Genomic DNA, 22,758 nt, shown 5'->3' on the forward strand with positions numbered 1-22,758 from the left:
GGTGAGCGAAGTAATGACTAACAGAATAAGCCTGAGGGATTCAGGTTCTGCCCTTCCCAGACACTACTGAGAGGGGTTGATCTCACTGCTAGAACTGAGAATAAGCACTGCAATGAGAGAGAGTAGAGAGAGGGTTTGCCTACAGTTCCTGTGCTGGTGATTTTTGTGGATGTGTGATGCTCTGCTCAGCTGAGGGTTTGGCTGTTGGCACACAGACTGCTGTGGGACTCTGGCAGTGGAGCTTCCCCACTTGGGAAGACACTAGGGGTGAGTAACATAAGGGATGAAGTAGGCATTTGCCTCCAAGGGCTTTCTGGAGCAAAGAAACCTTTCTGTGGCAATCCTGGGAGAAGAGCATGAAGTTAGAGGAACATTTTCTGAGCTTGCTTGCTTGCTGAACAAGCTTGGGCTGCTTGCTTGAAGAACAGCACTGTCTGCTCCTTCAGACAGGCAGAAATCACACCTAGCCTCAACACCTGCAACAGTTCAGCATCAGCATGAGTGAGGTACAGCAGCAACCTGGAGTTATGGCAGCTACAGGTTAAGCAGGACAGTGACACACAGACATTTTATGGCTGCATCATTTTCACTCACCTGCTGTGTATTAGCTTAAACTGTTGTCTGGGGAGGATTTCAGCCTTGACTCTAGCTCAGAAACCCAAATGTTCCCCTGTATTTGCACAGTAGTGCAGGAAAGAGTTGTGTCTCTCTGCAGCTTCTTACTGAAAACATCTGAGAAATGCACTTCTGTGGCTGCAGGAGCAAAGGAAAACGAAGTATCTGCTTCCTTTGGAGCCACATCTTCGTTTGCACTGAGCACAGCAGCAGTTTGCTCCTCTCTTCCCTCTCCACACTGAACACAACTGACCCTGCATTTTGCAAATTAGCATGACAAGAAAACAATCCATGTCTCCTGAGCCATAAAAACTCCACATATTTCTAGCTGTCCTCTCTTGGCAGATTTTCCCTGCCAGCACCTGGCAGGAATGAAACCTCAGCTCCCCAGCTCCCCCAGGCTTGCATTTCTAAATTCCTGGTTGCTACCTGTCGTGCTGCAACAGGGAAGGGAAATAACACTGACTTCATCAAAGCCACTGAAAGGAACAAACTCTTTCTCCTTCCCCTTTCCGGTGCCTTCTGAGGCATGCTCTCCTCCAGTCTCCAAGTACTCCAAACTCTCACAGCCCTGCACTGCTGGTGCGGCACCAGACACAGTGCTGCCCACACACAGGAGCAAACCCCACAGCCATTACTGCAGTCACTATTTCTTTCCCTCTGTTTGCCCCCAGAGCAACACATTTGTTTGTTGTAAGGCACACTCTCCAGGCAGAAATGGGCTGGTGCATAGCAGAAGCCAAACTTTGGTTCCTCATGAATGGCACCAGTGACATCTCAAAGACTTTATGCTTTCCACAAAACAGAAGCGAGTGACAGGTGAGGTCAGAGAAAGTAAAGGCTATGCACCTCACTTGGCAGGTGAAGAGATGCTCTTCTGTGCTGACAGCAGACCAACGGCACAGACACTGAGGGCTTAGCTGCATTTCAGCAGCTCAGTGAACGGAGGATGTGCTCTCGGGGCCCTGGACTACGCCCCGTGCGCTGCATCCGCTGCCTCCAGGGGGAGCTCGGGCAGTTGCAGCGCGGCTCAGCGCCGCGGGTCTGCTCATTTGGCTGAAGTCAGACCTCCGCTCAGATTCACGAGTGAAATCACTGAGCACGAGTGGAAAACCCGCTGGGGTTTCTGGAGCTGCAGCATAGCCAAGCAGCAGCAGACTGCAGCCTTTTCCCTCTCCATTTTGCTCGCATCGTGAGTGTGCAACGGAAAACATCACAAGAGACAAACCAAACCCCAACCTTCATTTCCCAGTGCTCTCCACAGAAAGGAGCTTACAGTGCAAATATTCTTTAAAAATTAATCTCGAGTCATGATCCAGGGAAAAATGACTGGGCCTGGAGGGGGAAGGATGAAGGAAAAGGCCAATGGTACATTCCAGGGTGGAGGAGAGCCCCAGGAGAACTCCCAGAGCAAATCCCTAAAGATAAGTACAAACGTAAGAAAGAGAAGGGGGTGGACCTGCTGCCTGAGTCACAGCCAGCAGTTCTGACACTGGAGAGTCAAAAACAGCCCTGCAGTTTCCTCAGCTGCCCAGAGTTTCCATTTACACAGATTTTGGACTGCAGCTCCCAAACCATCCACCGTCAGATAGCCACTTATACATTTCCAGGCACCCTCTGTCCCCTCACTCTGTTCTCTTATTACTGCATGAGGCATATAGCAAGCCTTGGAATGAGACAGACACAAATCACATCCAGATGTTGGCAGCAAGGGATTGTCTGCCTATTGGCACACCAAGTAAAGAAACAAACCCCATCCAGTCCTTTCTTCCCTTCTGGTCCCCTTGAAGAGCTCTGCTTTACCTCATACCCCCGAGCCTCAGGGCCCTTCATTATCTCTTGGCTTCAAACCAGCATTCTCCTTCATCTATTTCCAAGCCACCCTTGACTTGGTGGGCAGGGATTGATGTCTGCATTAAATTTAAACCCCCCCTCCCTGCTCACATTGCTGCTTCAGTTGTGCTTGCACAGCTGGGGCCAATGGGCAACTTTCTCCTCCTTCACCACCTCCCAAACCCACAAAAAGCAGAAGCAAACAACAGACATTGGCATGGCAACAGAGGAAAAAGGCTGTCCTTGCACTGCTGTGGTCTTGCAAAGAGCTCTGCCATGGCCAGCTCCTCTGCCTGCTGAAGGACTGATGCCTTTCAGTGACTAAAACCCAGGGCCTGTAGCTGGCCCATAAAGGTGAAGGAGTTGTGCCTGCAATGGCAAGGAGCTCAGGCAGTGCCCATGCAGTATTGGGGCAGGGATTTGCATTCACTGGCTGCAAGCTTTAGCAAGAAGGCTATCAGGGCTACTCAGAGCTGAGCCTTTCTGAGGAGTTCTGGGGGACATTTTAACCAGTAACACCATTTCAGATGGCTGATGTTTCTGTCAGGCCATCTGGTGTTCTACTCCTGCCTGATACCACAGAAGACTTGGACATCTTTCCAGTCCATTTCCCCTTCAATGCCTTCCCTGATGCACTTAATCTAAATAAAAAGACATCATCCTATTTCCCTGTGCTTCAGAACCAGAACAAAAATAAGCAGCCAGTGTACAAAGATGATCTGTGGCCCAAGGAGATCTTCAGGTCTGCTCAGCAGAATGGGGCCACGTTGCCCTTGCTCTGGCTCAGGCTGGGGAAGCTTTACAAGGCAGAGCTGCTGAAACCGATGCTGTTTCCCAAAGAGTCTCTCTCTGTGCCAAATTGAGTTCTTCCTGAATGAGAGTTTATCAAGCTGGATTTTGGGCCACAGCCACTGTGCTTTATCCAGCTGGTGCTGCTCACATATGCCTTTGTACTGAGTGAAGTGCAACATGACATCAAAGGTCAGGATTTCATCTGTCTGCTTCCAAAAGGCCAAGCAGAGACGTGGAGGTTTCTTTGTTACTGTGCACTGATAGAGCAGCAGCTTGAATTTCTGTGCCATCAACAGAAGCTCACCAACCCACAGCAATGGGAAGCTTTTCATACAGCAATGGGAAGCTTTTCATACAGCAATGGCTCTAATGAAGCCATTAAAGAGTCAGCTGAGGACCACCGGAATAGACAAAGCAAACCAACAGCCACCAATTCCCTCTGGATGGAGACCTCACTCTCTCCCAAGCTGGTATCAGGGTGTGGGTGACCTGTTACCTATGTGGGCACTGCATCCTATGGCCTGGGAGAAGCTCTGGCTGGCTGCACCACAAACGAAGTGTCACAACAGCCAGCTAGGCATGAGGTTATTCCTGCAGTACTAACTGCAAAAGGAGAACCATGGTGCTTTCAGGAAAAGATCCTTCAGATAGAAGTGGCAACCTGGAAGGGTACAGAGAGGCCTTGGTGAAGCAAAGGGAACTAGCTCATCAGTGAATAAATCTGATTGTGTAGCTTCCAGCCTGAAGACAACTACAACCTAGGCTGCACAGTAAGCTTCCCCTGTTGCAAGCATTTCAGGAGACTCTCTAAGTAGGCTTTGGAAATGTCTGTTGTTACTTACTGAAACGCTGTCAGAGTCACAGGAAGGGTGATTCTGAATGTCAAAATCCGTGAAATTCAAGAGGACTCTGTGGCTGTAGTCAACTTGGATCACCCAAGAGCAATCTGTGTTGTTATTGTAAGGTTGAGGATAGTTTGGAGAATGGATTTCCCCGCTGGTAGCTTGGAAAATACCACCACAGCCTGGAAAAGACACAATCAGCTACAGTCACAGGGCCTTCCATGTGTAGTGAGATTCCACTCAGATGGCTAAACTCAGGGAAGAACATCTACACTGAACTTGTGTCAGGTGAGTGCTCCACCTCTTCAAGTGTGGTTCACAACCAAAGTCAATGGAAAGGACTACCAGGGAAGTATCAATGCTGTCATTATTGCTGAACATGCAGCAACAACCCTTGGCAGCTGTGTTACTTTCTAGCCCCAGGCTGGTACTAGCTGGTGTAAAGGCTGGAGCATCACTGTTGATGCTCCTCTACCCTAGTGGGTGTAAAAGCAGTCAAAAATACCATGGACATGGACACCACAGATCCAGGGTAGGGAGAAAGTAATGACTGGGCCTAGCTGAGCATGGGGATGAGAAACCAGCATGAAGACAGACAGGAGCTCTGGTTTCCCCATGAGCAGTACAACAATGGCAAACCTGAAGTTTCTGCTTCTCTATCCATGCAGCTGAGGACTTCCTGAGGGCTTCACCTCAGAAATTTCTGACCAGAAGAGCTCCAGTGCTCACAACTATCTAAACAGCCTTCAGTGATCCTGTGCTGGAAGTGCCAGGATTTTCAATGGGACTAACACAAACAAGACTCCTGTGTGTTGTGAAGGCGTGGAGGAGAGTGAGAGGAAGACATGGGGACTGCTGTAGATGGAGGCAGCCTGCTGGAAGCATAAAACTTCACTGTCATTGGGTGCTGGTGAGGGGCAGTTGTGGAGGAGGGTTGGAGGACAACAGGAGAGATGCTGGAAAGCATGAGAAAGCTTCAGGGGGCCTCAGGAGTCAAAATAAGCTCTTGGAAGGGGATTCATTCAAAGGGCTGTTGGAGACTTCTTTTATTATAACAAATAAAAAGTCCTGTGCCTATCTCCCCAAACTTGTGAGAATGGAGAGGGGTAACCCTTGGCCAACCCAAGGATGGCTGTGCTTAACCAAGCAACACTGCAAGCACTGAAGTCTGCCTCTGCTCACTTCTCACTGCAATGACCTGCTGATGATTGGCCTGTTCAGTGGAGCTCCCATACAGAGACCTATAGCTGGTCTCCTCTGTCACTGATTACTGGGGAGGCTTTGAACAAACAATCACACAGGAGGTGGAGGAACCTCAGAGAGTTCAAGTATTTACTAATCCAAATATTTCTGGAGCCTGCCAAGTTCTCTAAGCCACATTCCCAGATACTCTTCACTTTACAGTTTAAACCCAAAAGCATCATTCAGCTCAAAGAGGACTCTGGGTGAAAGTTCTTTCCTGATTACAGAAATACCTTGATTAATTATGCAGAGAAGAAAGCCAACAGGCCAGGCTGCTCTAAAGCACAGGAATAAGCCCAGATTGCAGCCAGTTAGACAATTTTTGTCCTCTCTGTGTGTTACCAAACCAAATAACACTCAAAGGCTGCTTCAGTTTTCAGTGCTGTTGTGTGACTCCTTTAAATACTTACATCTGTGATTCTCAGGCTTCCTGAATGTGTCCTGGCATTAACCATCATACTCACCACCTGGATTTTCCTGCCAGGAGGCACTGAAACCTTTCCCTGTCCCTACTGCATCTGTCTTGAAACGGACCACAGCCGAGTTGCCTGTAGTAGAGACGCGCAGTGGGTTCTGTGCTGATCTTGAGACACAGAGCTGGGCTAGTCTGGGAGAGAGGAAATCAGGACCCCCATAGACCTAGAAATGGAGGAAATGCTGTCAGAGAGTTTCAGAGACTGTCTGCCATGCAGAATACAGAAGATCTGGAAGAGGAAAACCCAATCTGTTCAGTACTGGGAAGTGTTGCACATTTTGCAGTGCACTGTGGCTAACAAAGTTGTCTTCTCCTTAGGTGTGCTTGGGGTCTGAACCCCCTGCTGCATGCACGAGATTCTAGAGTTCACAACAGCTCTGCATGAACTCAGAAATGTCTGCTTTGGGGCCTTTCCCACATTCTCCTTCCCCCCCCCTCCCCCCCCAGGATTAATACCTTTTTCCTGTGGAAATACAAACCCAGCTGTGTTGTGTCCCAGTGCAAACAAACCATAACTCTTTGCCAGACCTTGTGCTGGTGTTCTGCACCTTTATGCTCAAAGGCACAGTTAAGACTGTTTGGGTTTTGTTGTTTGGGTTTTTTTCTCAACTGGGGCTAGGTTTCATCACTCCTAATAAAGCACAATACACTGCAATTTTGTTGACTTTGGTGGCAGGATCAAGATGGGATTTTTGGTCAAGGAAAATGCATTTTAAAACACTGTGTTACAAACCAAGGATGTGTAACAGACATTGTCCCCACAGAAGACAGGCTTTGACTTTCAAGTCATGAGTGTACCTCAGGCAGTTGTAAATGAGAAAACCACTGCTCCCATGAACTGCAGCAGCAGTGTTCTGCATCTATGATGCATTTTTAAAGCAGTTCCAGTCAGTTAGGTGGCAGTGCTGAAGGCTTGCTAATCGTGCTTCTTGTTTTCCAAAGGGGATGTGGGCTTCCAGCTTGAGCTCATTTCTAGCTGGTGGAAGTGGCTCACCTTCCTGAGGCTTCCCCTCAGGAAAACACACGTGCTCTGTGCCATTGGCAAAAAAACAGATGTGGGTTTCCTGCCTAATGCCTTCAACAGTTGAATTCTCTTGGCCTCCTGCATGCTATTCACATGCCATCTGACCCTAAGGGTCTCCCACCCCCCATTGGTACACCCCTGGTAAGACAGCTCAGCTTGGCAGAAACCTCCACGTGAAAACTGTTAGAGTCACAGCAAAAAGGAGTGGGCTACTGTCCTTCAGGAACTGAACCAGCAATGGGGAGACTCTCATTGTGTCAGCATGTATTATGTATAAATCCTGAAGCTAAACTAGAGAATGGCAAAGTCTAGCAACAAATCCAGGGAACAGGAAGATAGATCAAACAATCCCATCAGGATTTCCCCACCAGTAACCTCTCAAGTCTGCTCCAAAGTGTTTTTGGTCTGGTAAGCATCATAAAAGTCAAAGAAAGCAATTGACTAACCTTGATCAGATATGGGCAGTACTGCAAGCCCCAACCTTCACCTTTAGCCTCTGACTCTTTGGGATGAGGAGAAACTCAGCATTGTAATTATCTCTACCAGATAATTTTAAGCTCAGAAGATGTTTGGGTTGTGTCAAAGCTAAGTGTCTGGGCTCCACAGAGCTGAGGCAGTGCCAGCAGCTGCACTGGGACACCTCAGATGCTGGAGTTTGCATTAGCAGAAGAAATCAGGAATTGATTCTTGCATTGACATCATAGTCTGTTAGATGTTCAGAAGACTGAGTGGCTGGTTACACAGGCAGAGTAGCTCAGACACCTGGGTTTGACTGAGCCAGCACTTTCTGAAGGGAGGCTGCATGACTTGACTGGGCAGTGGCTCCTCCATCCAATCGATCAGATCCAGGCATTCAAAGGAGGTCAGAATGGCTGAAGTCACAGCTCAGAGTAAGAATTGCAGTGAAGCAGCCCCAGGCTGGGGAAGAAGCACGGCTGCCTGCAGGAAGCAGGGAAGGTTCCCCAGCAGAGTCTTACTGCTTGGCCGCTCCCCGTGACAGCTGCCTGCGTCAGAAGCCCGTTCAAAACGTGACTCTGAAATCTGTTTGTGGTGTACTCCCTGAGTCTAACCACAGCATGAGACCTAGCAGGAGCACATGCTCTTCATCATCTAAACCAGCTCAGAGGAGCTCTGTGGCAGAGGAAACAGCAGGGGTTTCTAGTACGCATCTAATAAGCGCCACGGATGGGATCGGTGCCTCACAGCATCCCTGCTGCTCCCTGGGGCCACCTGCACGCCATGGGCAAGGATGCCAAACCCAGCTCTGACACAAACTCTGCTGATTTCTGGAGTATTACCTCAGAAATTAATTTGGCCCAAGCTGAACCCTTATAGCTGGCCTGCTGGAAGAGGATTAAAGGGTGGGAAGCTATGCTGGGGGAATTCTGAGGGGGTTGAGCCTCCTTTACATTAACTGGCAATGGCCTTCTGCAGGCTCAAAGTGAAAAGCACAGCCAGAGGCACGCTCCTTGCAGCTACTTTCTTTTCTCCTTGGTGCCAATTCAATTAATCTGATGCTTTCACAAGGGCTGGAACAAAAACAAGCCAGAGTGTTTCCATGACAAAAAACAATAAAATGTTACTTTTGGCTACAAATTGGAAGCCCAATAGTTACCACATGAGCGAAAGAGAGGGAAAAGAGAATGGATGGGTGGAAAGAATGAATTTCAGGGTGTGGTACAAAGAGTCACAGGATGCCTGAGCTGCAAACAGATAAAAATAATCATAACATGTAGCAGGAGCAGAGCACCTGATCCAGAGATAAAGTGCTGCTGGATGGCACAGCGGGGCCGCAGGACACTGCCCTAAAGCCATGGGTTTAATCTGCTCTGATCATCTGCTTCTGCCCCGTTAGCTCCATTTATTGTTAACAGTCAGCATTCCAGACTTATGAGCAACAGAGAGCTGTTTTGATGTGGTTGGTCACCCTCATGACACAGATTTTCTGGGAATAAATCTGATCCCTGCCCAGATTTGCTGTTAGCACAGAGAGCCTGGCCCTGCTGCTCCTTTGTATTTAAATGAAGACCAGAGCATCTAATCAGGACTTCGGAGTGCCAGAGATTGGCAGGGCTCCTTCCTTTTCAGCTCAGAGCTGTACACATTTACAGTTACTCAGATCTGGTCCATGTCCTAGTGTACAAAGCAGGAACAGTCATTTTTCTCTGGATATGTTTCTCAGCAGAAGCCATTTACAAATATTTTTATCCCTGTCCTTCTGCCCAAAGTCACAGAATCACAGGCTCATCCAGGCCAGAAAGGACCTCCAGGGTCACCAGGTCCAGCCCTTTCTCCCACTCCACCAAGCCTGTCACCTCCATGTGCCCAGGCACCAGATCCAGATGGCTTTTAAACACATCCAGGGACGGCAACTCAGCCACCTCCCTGGGCAGCTGTTCCAGTGCCTCACAACTCTTACCCTGAAAACGTTTCCTGAGGTCCAGCCTAAGCCTCCCCGCTGCAGCCAGAGGCCTCTTGTGCTATCATGAGTTACCTGTGACAAGATACCAGTGCCTACCTCTCTGCAACCTTCTGAATTCCTATTGCAACTGGGAAGTTGCTGGGCTTGAAAGAAAACAGGAAGCATAGAAGTCATTATGCAGAGATAATGAAAAAGTAAAATGGAGAGGATAAATATGAGAAAAAGCAGGAGAGAAGGACCTGGGAGTGTTGATTGGTGGCTGGCTGAAGATGAGCCACTGTGTGCCCAGGTGGCCAAGAAGGACACATCCTGGCTGGATCAGGAATGGTGTAGCCAGCAGGTCTAAGGATGTGATTTGTACCCCTCTACTCAGCACTGGTGAGGCCACAACGTGAGTACTGGTTTCACTGGGTCACTCACCCCAAGAAAGACATTGAGGTGCTGGAGGGTGTCCAGAGAAGGGCAACAAAGCTGAGGAAGGGCTGAGAGAGCTGGGGTCATTCACTCTGGAGAAGAGGAGGTTCCAGGGAGACCTCCTCACCTTTTACAACTCCCTGAATGGAGGACAGGGATTGGTCTCTTCCCACATGCAACAGGACAAGAGGCAACAGCCTCAAGTTGTGCCAGGGGAGGTTCAGGTTGGACACTAGGAACAATAACTTCCCAGAAAGGGTTCTCAGGAGCAGGCTGCCCAGGGAGTGGGTGGAATCACCATCCCTGGAGGTGCTTAAAAGATGCATGGATGTGGTGCTGAGGGATGTGGTTCAGTGGCAGTGGTTTAGCAGTAGCAGAGGGATTGCAAGCTCTAGGTGACCTCAAAGGTCTCAGGATTATAAAGATCCCCACACCCTTGGAAGGTCCTACACAAGGTCTCACCTCAGTTATTGTTCCAGCAATCCATTACCTCCCTTTCCATCAGGAAGCTTTACCTCCATGGTACAGCACCCTACATCTTTTGTACAAGGAGACATTTTAAGACTGATTTTTTCAGAGCAGTTTTGTCTCTTGTTAGGAGAGCAGTGCTTAGCATCATTACTGAACCACCTACCAAAGGCCTAAGAGCTGAGAAGAACAGGAGAGCTGTGGCTTCTGTGACACCCCAGTCTCACAGTATCACTAAGGTTGGAAGAGACCTCGAGGATCATGGAGTCCAACCTATCAACACAGACCTCAGGACTAGACCATGGCACCAAGTGCCACGTCCAATCTCCTCTTGAACACCTCTAGGGATGGTGACTCCACCACCTCCCTGGGCAGCACATTCCAATGACCAATGACTCTCTTGGTGAAGAACTTCCTCCTCACCTCGAGTCTAAACCTCCCCTGGTGCAGCTTGAGACTGTGTCCTCTTGTTCTGGTGCTGGGTGCCTGGGAGAAGAGGCCAACCCCTTCCTGGCTACAACCTCCCTTCAGGTAGTTGTAGAGGGCAATGAGGTCTCCCCTGAGCCTCCTCTTCTCCAGGTTAAACAACCCCAGCTCCCTCAGCCTCTCCTCACAGGGCTGTGCTCAAGGCCTCTCCCCAGCCTTGTTGCCCTTCTCTGGACACCTTCAAGTGTTTTGATGTCCTTCTTAAACTGAGGGGCCCAGAACTGGACACAGGACTCAAGGTGCAGCCTAACCAATGCAGAGTAGAGGGGCACCCCCTGTGAAACATAACTGTAAGAACAGCAGGAATGGGATACTGCAGTAGAACTGGTTGCTCTTCTTTGGCAGTTCTGGGGATGACCTTCAGAAAGAAAAGCATGCAGCTTGGACGTCTTTGGGGAGGAAATCTGATGCTCTTACCTCCAAAACATCGTAGTTGCAGTTTGGGTGGTACTGAACGTCAAAATCCTGGATGGTGAGTTGAATGCTGCTGCCAGGTGCTGTGTGAATATACCAGATGCATTCCCTATTTCTTGGGTAGCTGTTGGGGTAGCCAGGGCTGTGAAAGGAACCAGAAGGACCAGATAGCTCTCCTCCACAACCTGAGAAGACAGCAAAGCAGCCCATCAGTGAGAGGCTCTGGAAAAACTCACCAACAGCTCTGCACCGAGGACAGCTCTCAGCACTCATCCACGGGCATGTGTGCTGCTGTGGGGGTCTGCTCCCTCACAGGGAACCAGGCTCCAGCAGGGAACAGAAGCTCAGGAGAGGCAGGCTGGACCTGCTAGCTCTGCCCATGCAGTAAGCACTTCACCTCCTTTGGCTCGTTTCACACCATACCTCAGCATCTGCTTGGACAGCTGAGGAAAGGGAGACACAGAACAAAACAAGTGACAGTCCTGGTATTGGCCTCAAACTTTGATCAGTTCTAGAAAAGCAAACCAGATCCACCCTAAGCTGCTGCAGACCTCAACTAACACACTAACTTCTCATGGGGAGGACTTCCTATTGTCGTACAAATGGCATTTCCCACTGCTTCAGCCATCATAAAACCAGCACAATGCCATTTCCCTCAGCCAGCTGAGCTGACTGCAAGCTGCCAGCTCCCAGTGGCTTCTGGTGCTTGGAGGGTTTCATGCTCTGTTTCAGTGCAACTGTAAAACATGCCACCTTTGAGGACTTGTGCACCGGCCTAATCTCCAGCCCCTTGGGTGGTTAACTTCTTGCATATTATGGGCTAGATTTTTGTATATGTTTTTTTAGCGAGACACTGAATCAAATGCAGGCCTTGGTTTGACAGCAGAAAGCAGCTGAGCATTGAGCCTGCAGCTTTATCACTGCTTCATGTGGCAGCTGCTGCCCTTGCCTCCTTTTGTTGAAGGCTCTCTCCCTGACCTGGTCCCTGGGTGCAGGTGTCAGCAGGGTGGGAAGGCCCCACAGCCCCTCCCAGCCTCAGGGCAGATAGGGAGCTGCTGTGTTCATGGTGAAGCCTCACCTCTGGACATGCAGTAGGGTGGCTGTGTATGTGCCACATGCACAGTGTGCTGGATCTGATGGTACATGTGTGTCATTCTGCCTTGCAGCAGCATTTCCTTTCCTCTCTGCTACTTCACAAGGCCCCAGGTGCTTCACTTAGCACTAGCTAGTAATCTTTACTGGCATAGCTTCTTATGGGTCTCTTGAGCTTTGTCAGTAAGGCCCACACTCCATCAACCCCTGGCTTCATCTCCAGGGGGAAGGTTCTGCCACACAGCAAAAAGCCCCAAAATACTTAATAATGCCATCTACAAACCATGAGCTCTCTATTCCCAGAGGCAAACACTGCAGTATGCCAGAAGTGATAAATAGCACCTGGGTGAGAGCTTTCAGTTTCATCTTACAACATAAAACAAGTAAGCTATGCCTCTGGTCTGCTCAACTAATTTGCAACTCCTGCAAGGTTGTCACTGGCCACTGCTCTGCTTAACACTACCAGGAAACTATGAATCAAGATCTTCAGTCCAGTGCAAATGCTTCCCTCAAAACCTTCTCTGACACACTTGTGGTTATTAATGGGTGGCTGTTAGCCCCAGAAGCATTTGCCAGCATCTTTGCCATGGGGTCTTTCTGCTCCTCACTGAAATCTTGTGTTTGTCTTTGCCACACCTAGAGGCCTGCAAAATACAAATCTATGAGAGGGAAGAGCCACAGGTGGTAAAGGGAGGAACGTGATGAGAAGCTATGTCAAGCTAAAAAAGGGCCATCTAAATGCAGATGTGAGGAAGCCTCCAGCCACAGCAGCAACATAACACAGATCTGTCACTGGAAAACCACCTTTTAAACAGAACTGCCACAAGTGACCAAAACTCAGCTCTGCTGCAGCAAAGCCTTTACCCAGCTGAGGCTGGCCTGGCAGGTGAAGCACTTCTCCTTTGCTCCTGATCTTGGAATCACAGAATCAATAAGGTTGGAAAAGACCTCAGAGATCACCCAGGCCAATCTATCACCCAACAGCTCATGACTAACTAAACCATGGCTTCAAGTGCCACATCCACAACTTGCTTAGAACCTTGCAGCCATCCTCAGTTCCCACCCTTGCTTCTCTTAATATTTTAGATACAGCAAAGAGCAGACCATAGCTCTATGAAAAGAGAGTCCTTTGGCCTGGACTGGATGAAGGTCTACATTTAAAGTGATACAGTTATCCTGAGGTAACCCCTCCATTTGGACATACCTGTTCTTCCTCAGACTTTTAAATCAAAGCCAGATCTAGTCCAGTCTTGGACTTGAGAGGGTGGGTAGTGTGGGGAGACAGGAGGATGCAACACAGCACCATCAGAGCTATAACCAGCCAGATATGCCTATGTAAACCAGGCTTAAGAAGGCAGAAAAGTATGCTCCATGGCTCCAGGGCTTTGCCCTGCAGCCACAAAGCTGCACTGCCAGGCTCTCTGATGTCTCAGACAAGGAGGAAAAGAGGCTTTTACGTGCGTTTGAAACCAACCCTTGCTTCAGTGTCCTGCAAACGAAAGAAGGAAGGGCACATACTTCCCTGAGGCCAGTAGCGAAGCCCTGGACCTCTGGCACCTGCCAGCGTGTCAGCAGGAGAGCGAGGAAGGAAGCCTCAGAGTCACTCAGCACCCCTCTGTCTCCCCCCAGGCATCGGAAGAGGGCCTGGTTCCCCCCAGAGAATCCAGCCCTGGGGTCTTCTCAAGCGGAAAACCAGAGGTGTGGGCAGGCCAGGAGCCCCAGGGCTGAGATCGCAAGGGAGGACTCTGCGGTTACCCTCAGCCCCGGCACAGCAGGGCTGCTGAGAAGACACAGGATAAACCAGGGGCCACATTCTGCCTGGAGGGCAGCAGCCAGCTGGGGGAACAGCAAGGTCTCCACAGCCAGACTCGATGGCTCGCTGCTGAGGGGGTGGGAGCGCAGGGGCAGGGGAGGCTCAGCAGGCCAGGACAAAGCCGAGTGCTATTTATCTCAGCCTGGAGAAAGCTGGGAACATTTTAAAACTAAACAGGCGGCTATGACTCAGCTGCTCCTGCTAAGAGTTTCCTGCTAGCCACAAAAACATGGTTTTTATTGAGAGCCAAAGGGGCTGGGAGCAGGGGGAGGCTGTGCGCCGTGCTGCCAGGCACAGCCCTGGCTCCTGCAGCCCCTCAGCAGCGCTCCCCTTGCTCACGCTCCCTCCCCTTGCTCACGCTCCCTCCCCAGGGTGGTTTGCATTTTCCGTGGGCTCAATCGATGTTCTCTGGCTGAGGTATGTGAAGCACATGAATAAGAACCTCGGGCTGTTGTTAATGTGCCATTTCTTTTCTTCCAGCGGCCAGTGTTCCCAGAAAAGGCTTTTTGTTGAAAGCGACACCAGCCTCCTAAAGTGCTCCAGTGAAACGGAGGGGAAGCCGAGATCTCTGGGGTTCATCCCTCACCATGAAAATGCTGAACTCACCTTACCAATCACCTATTGATCGATTGCAAACAGATGCTTGAATTTATACCTAAGTATTCACTGAGCAGTAGGTGGGGAAAGGAGACAGGCTGGCCTTTGCAGACAGGTGAACCTCACGCCGGAGCTGTGTGGGCTGCCCTGCACGGGCAAGCAGAAACCTCTGTGTCAGAGCAGAAACATCACCTCTGCACGCTCCGCCCGGCCGGCAGCACGTCCATGGCTTATGTTTCTGCTCTTAAATGGATGAGGTAAGAATCAGCTCTGCTGTGGCTTCATTTAAATATAGCTGCCAGGTGATTTTTAACCAAATATTTGCAGAAATACTCAGGCAATTAAAAGGAATCTTCCCTCCCGGCCCTAAAACTTCCTACCTCAATGGAGCAGTACAATGGAGAAAAAAGAAACAAATCATGCTTATGAACCTTGTATAGGAAACATTTGCCTAGCCTCACAGTTCTCATTCATTAACAATTTAATTACACTTGCCTGGAAATACTGCCTTGACATGAGAAGCAAGTTTTGGTTTGCCAGCTTCACAGCTTTTATTTGTGGCTCCTGGACAGCTCTGGATCCAAATATTCACAAAAGCTTTCTCCTCAATACTTTTTAAAAAGTGAATTTAAAAGTGAACTTGGACCCTGATGTCTTCAGTGTCTTCTCCACCTTTCCTGTAGCATTATCCCCTTCTGTAAGTGGCTTGCAGATAGAAGCCCTCAAGGAAAATGAAACTGCAGTACTGTTCATATGATTTGTGCCCGAGCTATGAAGAGAGTCCTTGCCTTAAGGTGCTTACCCTGGGCCTTGTTAGGTATTTACCTGGACCTGAGCAAAGCCTTCGACACTGTCCCACACCACATCCTGGTCTCCAAGCTGGTGACACATGGGTGTGATGGGTGACCACTAGATGGATAAGGAACTGGCTTGATGGCCGCACCCAAAGAGTGGCTGTCAATGGCTCCATGTCCCAGTGGAGGCCAGGGACAAGCGGAGTCCCTCAGGGATCAGTCCTGGGACCAGGCTTGTTCAACATCTCTGTGGGTGCCATGGACAGTGGCATTGAGTGCAGCCTCAGCAGGTTTGCTGATGACACCAAGCTGTGTGGTGCAGCAGACAGCTGGAGGGAAGGGATCCATCCAGAGGGACCTGGACAGGCTGGAGAGGTGGGCACAAGCCAAACTCATGAAGTTCAATAGGAGCAAGTACAGGGTCCTGCAGCTGGGTCGAGGCAATCCCAGGCAAAAATCCAGGCTGGGCAGGGACTGGCTGGAAGGTAGCCCTGAGGAGAGAGCCTTGGGGGTGCTGGTGGACAAGAAGCTCAACATGAGCTCTCAGTGTGCACTTGCAGCCCGCAAAGCCAATCAGATCCTGGGCTGCATCAGGAGAAGTGTGGCCAGCAGGGCAAGGGAGGTGATCCTCCCCCTCTGCTCAGCCCTGGTGAGACCCCACCTGGAGTACTGTGTCCAGTTCTGGAGCCCCTATTACAAGAGGGATCTGGAGGTGCTGGAAGGTGTCCAGAGAAGGGCCACAAGGATGAGCAGAGGGCTGGAGCACCTCTCCTGTGAGGACAGACTGAAGGAGTTGGGGCTGTGCAGTCTGGAGAAGAGAAGGCTCCGAGGTGACCTAATTGTGGCCTTCCAGTATCTGAAGGGGGCCTACAGGAAGGCTGGGGAGGGACTGCTCAGGATCTCAGGGAGTGATAGGACTAGGGGGAATGGAATGAAGCTGGAGGTGGGGAGATTCAGGCTGGAGGTGAGGAGGAAGTTCTTCCCCATGAGAGTGGTGAAGCCCTGGAATGGGTTGTCCAGGGAGGTGGTCGAGGCCCCGTCCCTGGGGGTGTTTAAGACCAGGCTGGATGAGGCTCTGGCCAGGCTGATCTAGTGTGGGGTGTCCCTGCCCATGGCAGGGGGGTTGGAACTAGCTGATCCTTGTGGTCCCTTCCAACCCTGAATGAAACTATGAAAACTATGAAACTATATTTGATCAGAAGGGTTCTCCAACAAATTCCATTCATATGAGCGGTTTCAGGCCTAAGATGTGGATGCAGATTTGTTTTCATGCACATCCAGGTGTATGTGAACTTAGGGAGGGGTTTTGTATTGAGAAGGACAGCTGCAGGAGAGCCGTTAGCTCTAACTGTTCAGCGTGCACCTGTATGTACCACCTCCCTTACCTGCTTTTGGGACAAGCCAAGAAATGCAGTTTTATTTCACCTACAATGTAACTTCTATACACAAGCAGCCTGCCCACTTCATGAAGACATTCAAAACAGCAACAGAGTAAAGGATGATGTAATCATTGCAGCTAATTAAACTTCCTTCATCTCTGACATCACCAATTAATGAGGACAAACCTGCTCCCAATGTTTATAGAGCATCTGCAAACATAAGATTCCCGTTTGCTTCAGGTAAGAGCAGTGGGATTTGTGCTGCTTAGAGCAACAAACTAAAAACTATTTGCCCCTTAGGGGCAATTAAAAATTAGGAAGGAAAACCTATAATTTGCTGCATGACTTGAGCTCTCACTGAAACAACAGTGAGCAGTCTGAAACCATTCAGTTCCCAATCAAACATATTGACACGTTCCTCTCAGCACACAGATACACAGCCTGGCTGTGCATGGACACACACACACACACAGAGCACAGATACACAGCCTGGCTGTGCATGGACACACACACACACACAGAGCACAGATACACAGCCTGGCTGTGCATGGACACACACACACACACACACACACAGCACAGATACACAGCCTGGCTGTGCATGGACACACACACACACACACACAGAGCACAGATACACAGCCTGGCTGTGCATGGACACACACACACACACACACACACAGCACAGATACACAGCCTGGCTGTGCATGGACACACACACACACACACACAGAGCACAGATACACAGCCTGGCTGTGCATGGACACACACACACACAGAGCACAGATACACAGCCTGGCTGTGCATGGACACACACACAGCACAGATACACAGCCTGGCTGTGCATGGACACACACACACACACACACAGAGCACAGATACACAGCCTGGCTGTGCCTGGACACACACACACACAGCACAGATACACAGCCTGGCTGTGCATGGACACACACACACAGAGCACAGATACACAGCCTGGCTGTGCATGGACACACACACACACACAGCACAGATACACAGCCTGGCTGTGCATGGACACACACACACACACACACACACAGAGCACAGATACACAGCCTGGCTGTGCATGGACACACACACACACACACACACAGAGCACAGATACACAGCCTGGCTGTGCATGGACACACACACACACACACACACACAGCACAGATACACAGCCTGGCTGTGCATGGACACACACACACACACACACACAGAGCACAGATACACAGCCTGGCTGTGCATGGACACACACACACACACACACACACAGCCTGGCTGTGCATGGACACACACACACACACACACAGCACAGATACACAGCCTGGCTGTGCATGGACACACACACACACACACACAGCACAGATACACAGCCTGGCTGTGCATGGACACACACACACACACACACTCACACACACACACACACACAGAGCCTGGCTGTGCATGGATGTGCTCAGAGCCAGCTGCTCCTCAGGGAATGTTTTTGCTCAGTTGGCACAGACCTCCTTGCAGTCATTTTGGAAACTTTAGCCCTGTAGTCAAAGTGAGTGGAAGAAAAGGGAGGGGAGATAGTAGTGCAAAGGTCCTGGAATTCCCTTGAAAAATGCTCAAAGCAACTGCCTAACCTGCTGTTGCTAGGAAATCATACAACAAATAAAAGCTCAGGAAACATATTATTTTGTGCCTTTGCTGGGCTCTGGCTAAAATGTAAGTACTCATTGAAGGTTGTGCAAGGCCTGGTTTGTAATCTTTCCATATTACTGCCTGTCTGGTTAGCAGATGGCCTTCATTAGCCTGAGAAGAATTCCTCTCCTCGTACATAATTATGGCTGAATGGAGAGGTAGTAAGCTGTGGAAGCCTCTATTATCTGCAAGGTTTTCAGATTTATTTATGGCTGTATCTTAGCCACACACTAGAAAAACCACTTCCATAAAGTTTAAAGTGAAGTGGCACTGTTCCTGTGCTATCAGCATTAGGGAAGTGAAAGGACTCAGAACTGTGCCACTGGTGCTCATGGTGCAATACTGCGGTGTGAAGGTTAACTGACTCTGGCTGCAAGGACCACGCAGCACCAACATTTGCCTGCACTGCACCAATGTTTGCATGAGGTATAACTTGGATTTGATTCTTACATGTTTGCTCTCTTGAGTAGGTCTTGAATAGCATCCAGTGGAGAGAGTGGGATCATTTCTGTGTAGCAATTCAAGTAACAGAATGGTTTGTTTCGGTTTTCTTCTTTCTGACTTGTTAGTCACTGCTAAAGCTTTGACTTATTTTTATCAGCCTCCTGAGTTCTGGTATTTTCTCAACCTGTTCCAATCTGAAATCAGTAAGGTGGATAATAAATATGGATAGACTGTTAGGACCCAAAGTCATGTGGGCATTTAAAGAGGAGCTGAATCTTCCAAGGTATGACCATAGCTCCTATAGCGGCTGTCAGTGCTTTAAAAACCTGCTTCCTAGCTCTCAGATATTGATTGAGCAGTTCAACAACAAGCATTGTAGGAAGATGTTGGCCCTTATTCATATATCCTAGTTTGGGGGTAGGGGGAGGTCTGGCTTGCTGAAGAAACAGAAAGGAATTCACCCTTAGCTCCCCCAGAGAACCAGTCTGGTTTTTAATAGCAGACTGCAATGCCAAAAGCCAGTGCTGCCATGGTACCACCCCCAGCTCCAAACAACTGCTCAGGGCTTCAACAGAGTCCTCCAAAAGAGTCCCTGTGCACCCTTAGAGCAACTGTGACAGACTCTAAAAAGGAACAGTCATTTTTGATGGCTGAGCAAGTGGCCATTTGTCAAAGGCTTGCACAAGAAAACCACAGCAGAGCTGTGATTCAGGCTGAGGGAATCTGGGCCCAGCCCCCTCACTGACCTGCAGTGCAGTCATTCCAGTAATCCTGAGGGATGCCTGGGAAATGCTTGCAGTGAATGCCTTCTGCATCCTAATCTAACCTCTGTTTCTGTGGTGCTTCCCTGAAGAACTAACAAACTACTTCACATTTCACCTGACACAGAGACTGAGCCCCCCAGACCGAGCCCCCCAGACCTTACTTGTGTGCCTGTTAGGCACTGTCAGCGCCTGAAAATACAGACCCAGCATGACAAAAGCTTCTCATGAAGCAAGTGGCTTTCTCCACACACTGTCCATCAATCATTTCACAGGGAAATGCAACAGAAAGAAGATGATGGTGAAGGAAAGAAATCAATACAATCCTTTGGGGCTGCACAATCCTTCCCCCAGTAGTGTGCTTCGCTCCTTTTGACAAGGGGCAATTAATGTGTCACAGAGAACTGAGCCGTGGGTGCACATTGTGACTGTGCTGGGGAGAGCAATTGAATGTATAAGCTCTGCTGGCAATCAAGCAGCTTGCAATGAAGTGCAGATGTATATATAAAGCAGCCAGCTCCCACATGCACATTGCTTAATAAGGTAAGTGACAGCCCCATGGAATACGTCTGCTCAGATAGCGACAGTTGCCACTGGTGTCATCTTGCACTGGGAGACCTCTGCCCTTTTGGCCTCCTGATTTAGTTTTCCTAAGGAAAGCAATTCAACTGGCACCCCATCTTTGCAACACCCAGACTGTTGCCCAGAGTTTGCTCTTTCACAAAGGGCCAATACATGCCCCAAAATATATTTGCCTATATTAAGCTTTCTAATAAAGAACAGAAGCGCAGCGAGCACCATGTGGGCCCAAGCTTTCCCCTGGTGAGTAACCCTCTGGAGGCCTTGGCTGCAGAGGCAAACATCAGTGGTTTAGCCAAATCAGTTCTAAATGCAGATACATCAGTGAAAGCCCCTGAGATGAACAGTGTGAGCTCAGAACCACAACCACTTTTAAACTGAGTTCTTTGCACTACAGCTTTCCATCCAAGTTAAAATTATATAGGCTACTTTTAAGCATAAATAACAGCCTTATGCTAGGAACAGTTAGTAATTGTGACTTGAGATAGACTGGAGACTGAGCTCTCCTCAGCAACCCAGAGCAGTGGCTCAGCAGCCAGGGTGGCAAACAGAAGAGCTGCTCTTGTATCACCAAGGCATGCGAGTGGCCTTGATGAACAGCTCAGAGATGCTTCATGGATGCCAGTTAAGGAGCACACAGACAGCCTGAGGAACAGCTCACAACAGCCTGAACTCTATAGGGCACACAGTTGTCACCAGCAGCAGCAAGAGCTCTCTCTCAACAGTATATTTAACCTCTTATCTTCTTGTCAGGTGACAGCAGATCCGGGTTTAGATTCTCCTAGGGATCTGCCCTCGGGGAAGAGGGGACTTGGATGCCTCACTGTGAAACACCCAACTCAAGGGCTCTGACTCCTGTTGAGTTCCCCCAGAGGAGGAGACTCTCCACTGATCTTTTTTTGTGCATTTGAAGAAATTTCAGATGGGAGAAGCAAATATAGCACCCCAGTCCCAGGGACTGTCCAGAGCAAGCTGCCAGCTAGGGCAAGAGGAACACCCCTGTTTGTGCATGACACCAACTGAATAGATAAAGGAAGTGCCTGCAATGAACAAAGAGATGGCAACCGTGGTCAGCTCTGGAGGAATCTGCACACACATTGCAGGCAGCCAGGAGCCACAGCTCTGTTGTCTGCAGCCAGCAATGATATTCCCTAGGAGCCATCCTCATCTGAACCCATGGATCTTGCTCTGCTGCTTAGACACAGCCCCACATTAGCAGACTGGGCCCTGAGCAGTGCCAGGCTGCAGTTCAGTGTGCAGGAATGAAGAGAGGGGCAGCTCTGTCTGACAGCATCAGTGCCCAAAAGGAGTGCAGGGGGGTGGGAGAGAGCTGAGTGTCCGGGAAATGCTGGGAGGGGGACGTGGTGGGAAAGCACAAGAATGCTTCCTGCACAGGCAGGCCCTGGAGGGCTTTGAGAGCTTTAGAAAAGCGAGTTAGCCCAGCACCATGGCTACTGTGGGGAGCTGATGTCATCTGGCTGCGCATAAAAGCCTCCACTTCTTCTTTTGTGCAGGCCCACAATGACATCACCTCGAAGCACAAGGAGGTACCTTTGTGCCGCAGCACTTCCCCTGCTGGGCCCTGCTCTCTCCTCCCACATGTCCCTCCTTTGCCCAGGAATGCTCCTTGACCGCTGCTGAATGCAAATCGCCACTGTCTAGTCAGCAGGAGCCCCTCGTGGGCTGCAAAGGCCAGCAGGCTGTGGCAGCACCGGGGAGCTCCCACTCACAGCAGGAGCCCCTCGTGGGCTGCAAAGGCCAGCAGGCTGTGGCAGCACAGGGGAGCTCCCACTCACAGCAGGAGCCCCTCGTGGGCTGCAAAGGCCAGCAGGCTGTGGCAGCACAGGGGAGCTCCCACTCACAGCAGGAGCCCCTCGTGGGCTGCAAAGGCCAGCAGGCTGTGGCAGCACAGGGGAGCTCCCACTCACAGCAGGAGCCCCTCGTGGGCTGCAAAGGCCAGCAGGCTGTGGCAGCACAGGGGAGCTCCCATTCACACGCCCTGCAGCTCGGCAGCCTGCAGCGGGGCCTCCACAGCCCTGGTCAGCTGCTGTGCCACACTGCCAGAGCTGAGGGGCCTGAGCTGATCAGGGCAACTGTGGCCAGTTCATTATCCCCAAGGCTGGATCCTCTCTGATGGGCTGCACAATGGCACACAGTTTAGTCTGGCCGTTAAATCAGCAGAGTGAAAAGGTTGTGTCTGTGGCCTCGCTCACGAAGAACCTGCAAACCTCGTTACAGGTTGGGTTTTAATTGGTGTGCATGCTTGCCTGCTTAATGAGGCCTGTGACAGTCTTCATGACATGCAAGAACAAGAGAAGGAGCACCCAGAGCACGTCGTGGCCAAGGTTATTTCATGCAGAGAAGCAGGGTGGAAGAGAACACATGACCTAAGGAACCAGCACCATCAAAGCAAGCCAGCGAGGGGTCTGCACAGCACACAAGGAATGGGGCAGGCTGAAGGCTGAGTGCTCCCCAGCAGAAAGCCTGAGTCACCCAGGACTGCCCTGCAACAGCACACATCTGGAGAGGTCCCTCATGCCTGTGCCTGCTCCTGCAAATGGAAGGGTCTCTCACTAGCAGCTC

General features: G+C 50.1%; 1 protein-coding gene across 3 annotated transcripts in view; it reads right to left on the reverse strand.

Moving 5' to 3' along the window:
* Positions 1-22,758, reverse strand: part of CUBN (cubilin) — a 170,670-nt gene that overhangs the window by 88,477 nt on the left and 59,435 nt on the right. For all 3 annotated transcript variants that reach the window (XM_068146386.1, XM_068146387.1, XM_068146384.1), the window contains exons 29-31: positions 11,031-11,212; positions 5,789-5,963; positions 4,083-4,264 (exon numbers count right to left, since the gene is read on the reverse strand). In XM_068146386.1, the coding sequence (XP_068002487.1) occupies positions 4,083-4,264; positions 5,789-5,963; positions 11,031-11,212 (539 nt within the window). The remainder of the gene's footprint in view (positions 1-4,082; positions 4,265-5,788; positions 5,964-11,030; positions 11,213-22,758) is intronic.

The sequence above is a fragment of the Melanerpes formicivorus genome, unplaced genomic scaffold, assembly GCF_026170545.1.
Source record: "Melanerpes formicivorus ecotype bairdi unplaced genomic scaffold, bMelFor1.0.p_v2 SCAF_13, whole genome shotgun sequence".
Classification (NCBI taxonomy): Eukaryota; Metazoa; Chordata; class Aves; order Piciformes; family Picidae; genus Melanerpes; species Melanerpes formicivorus.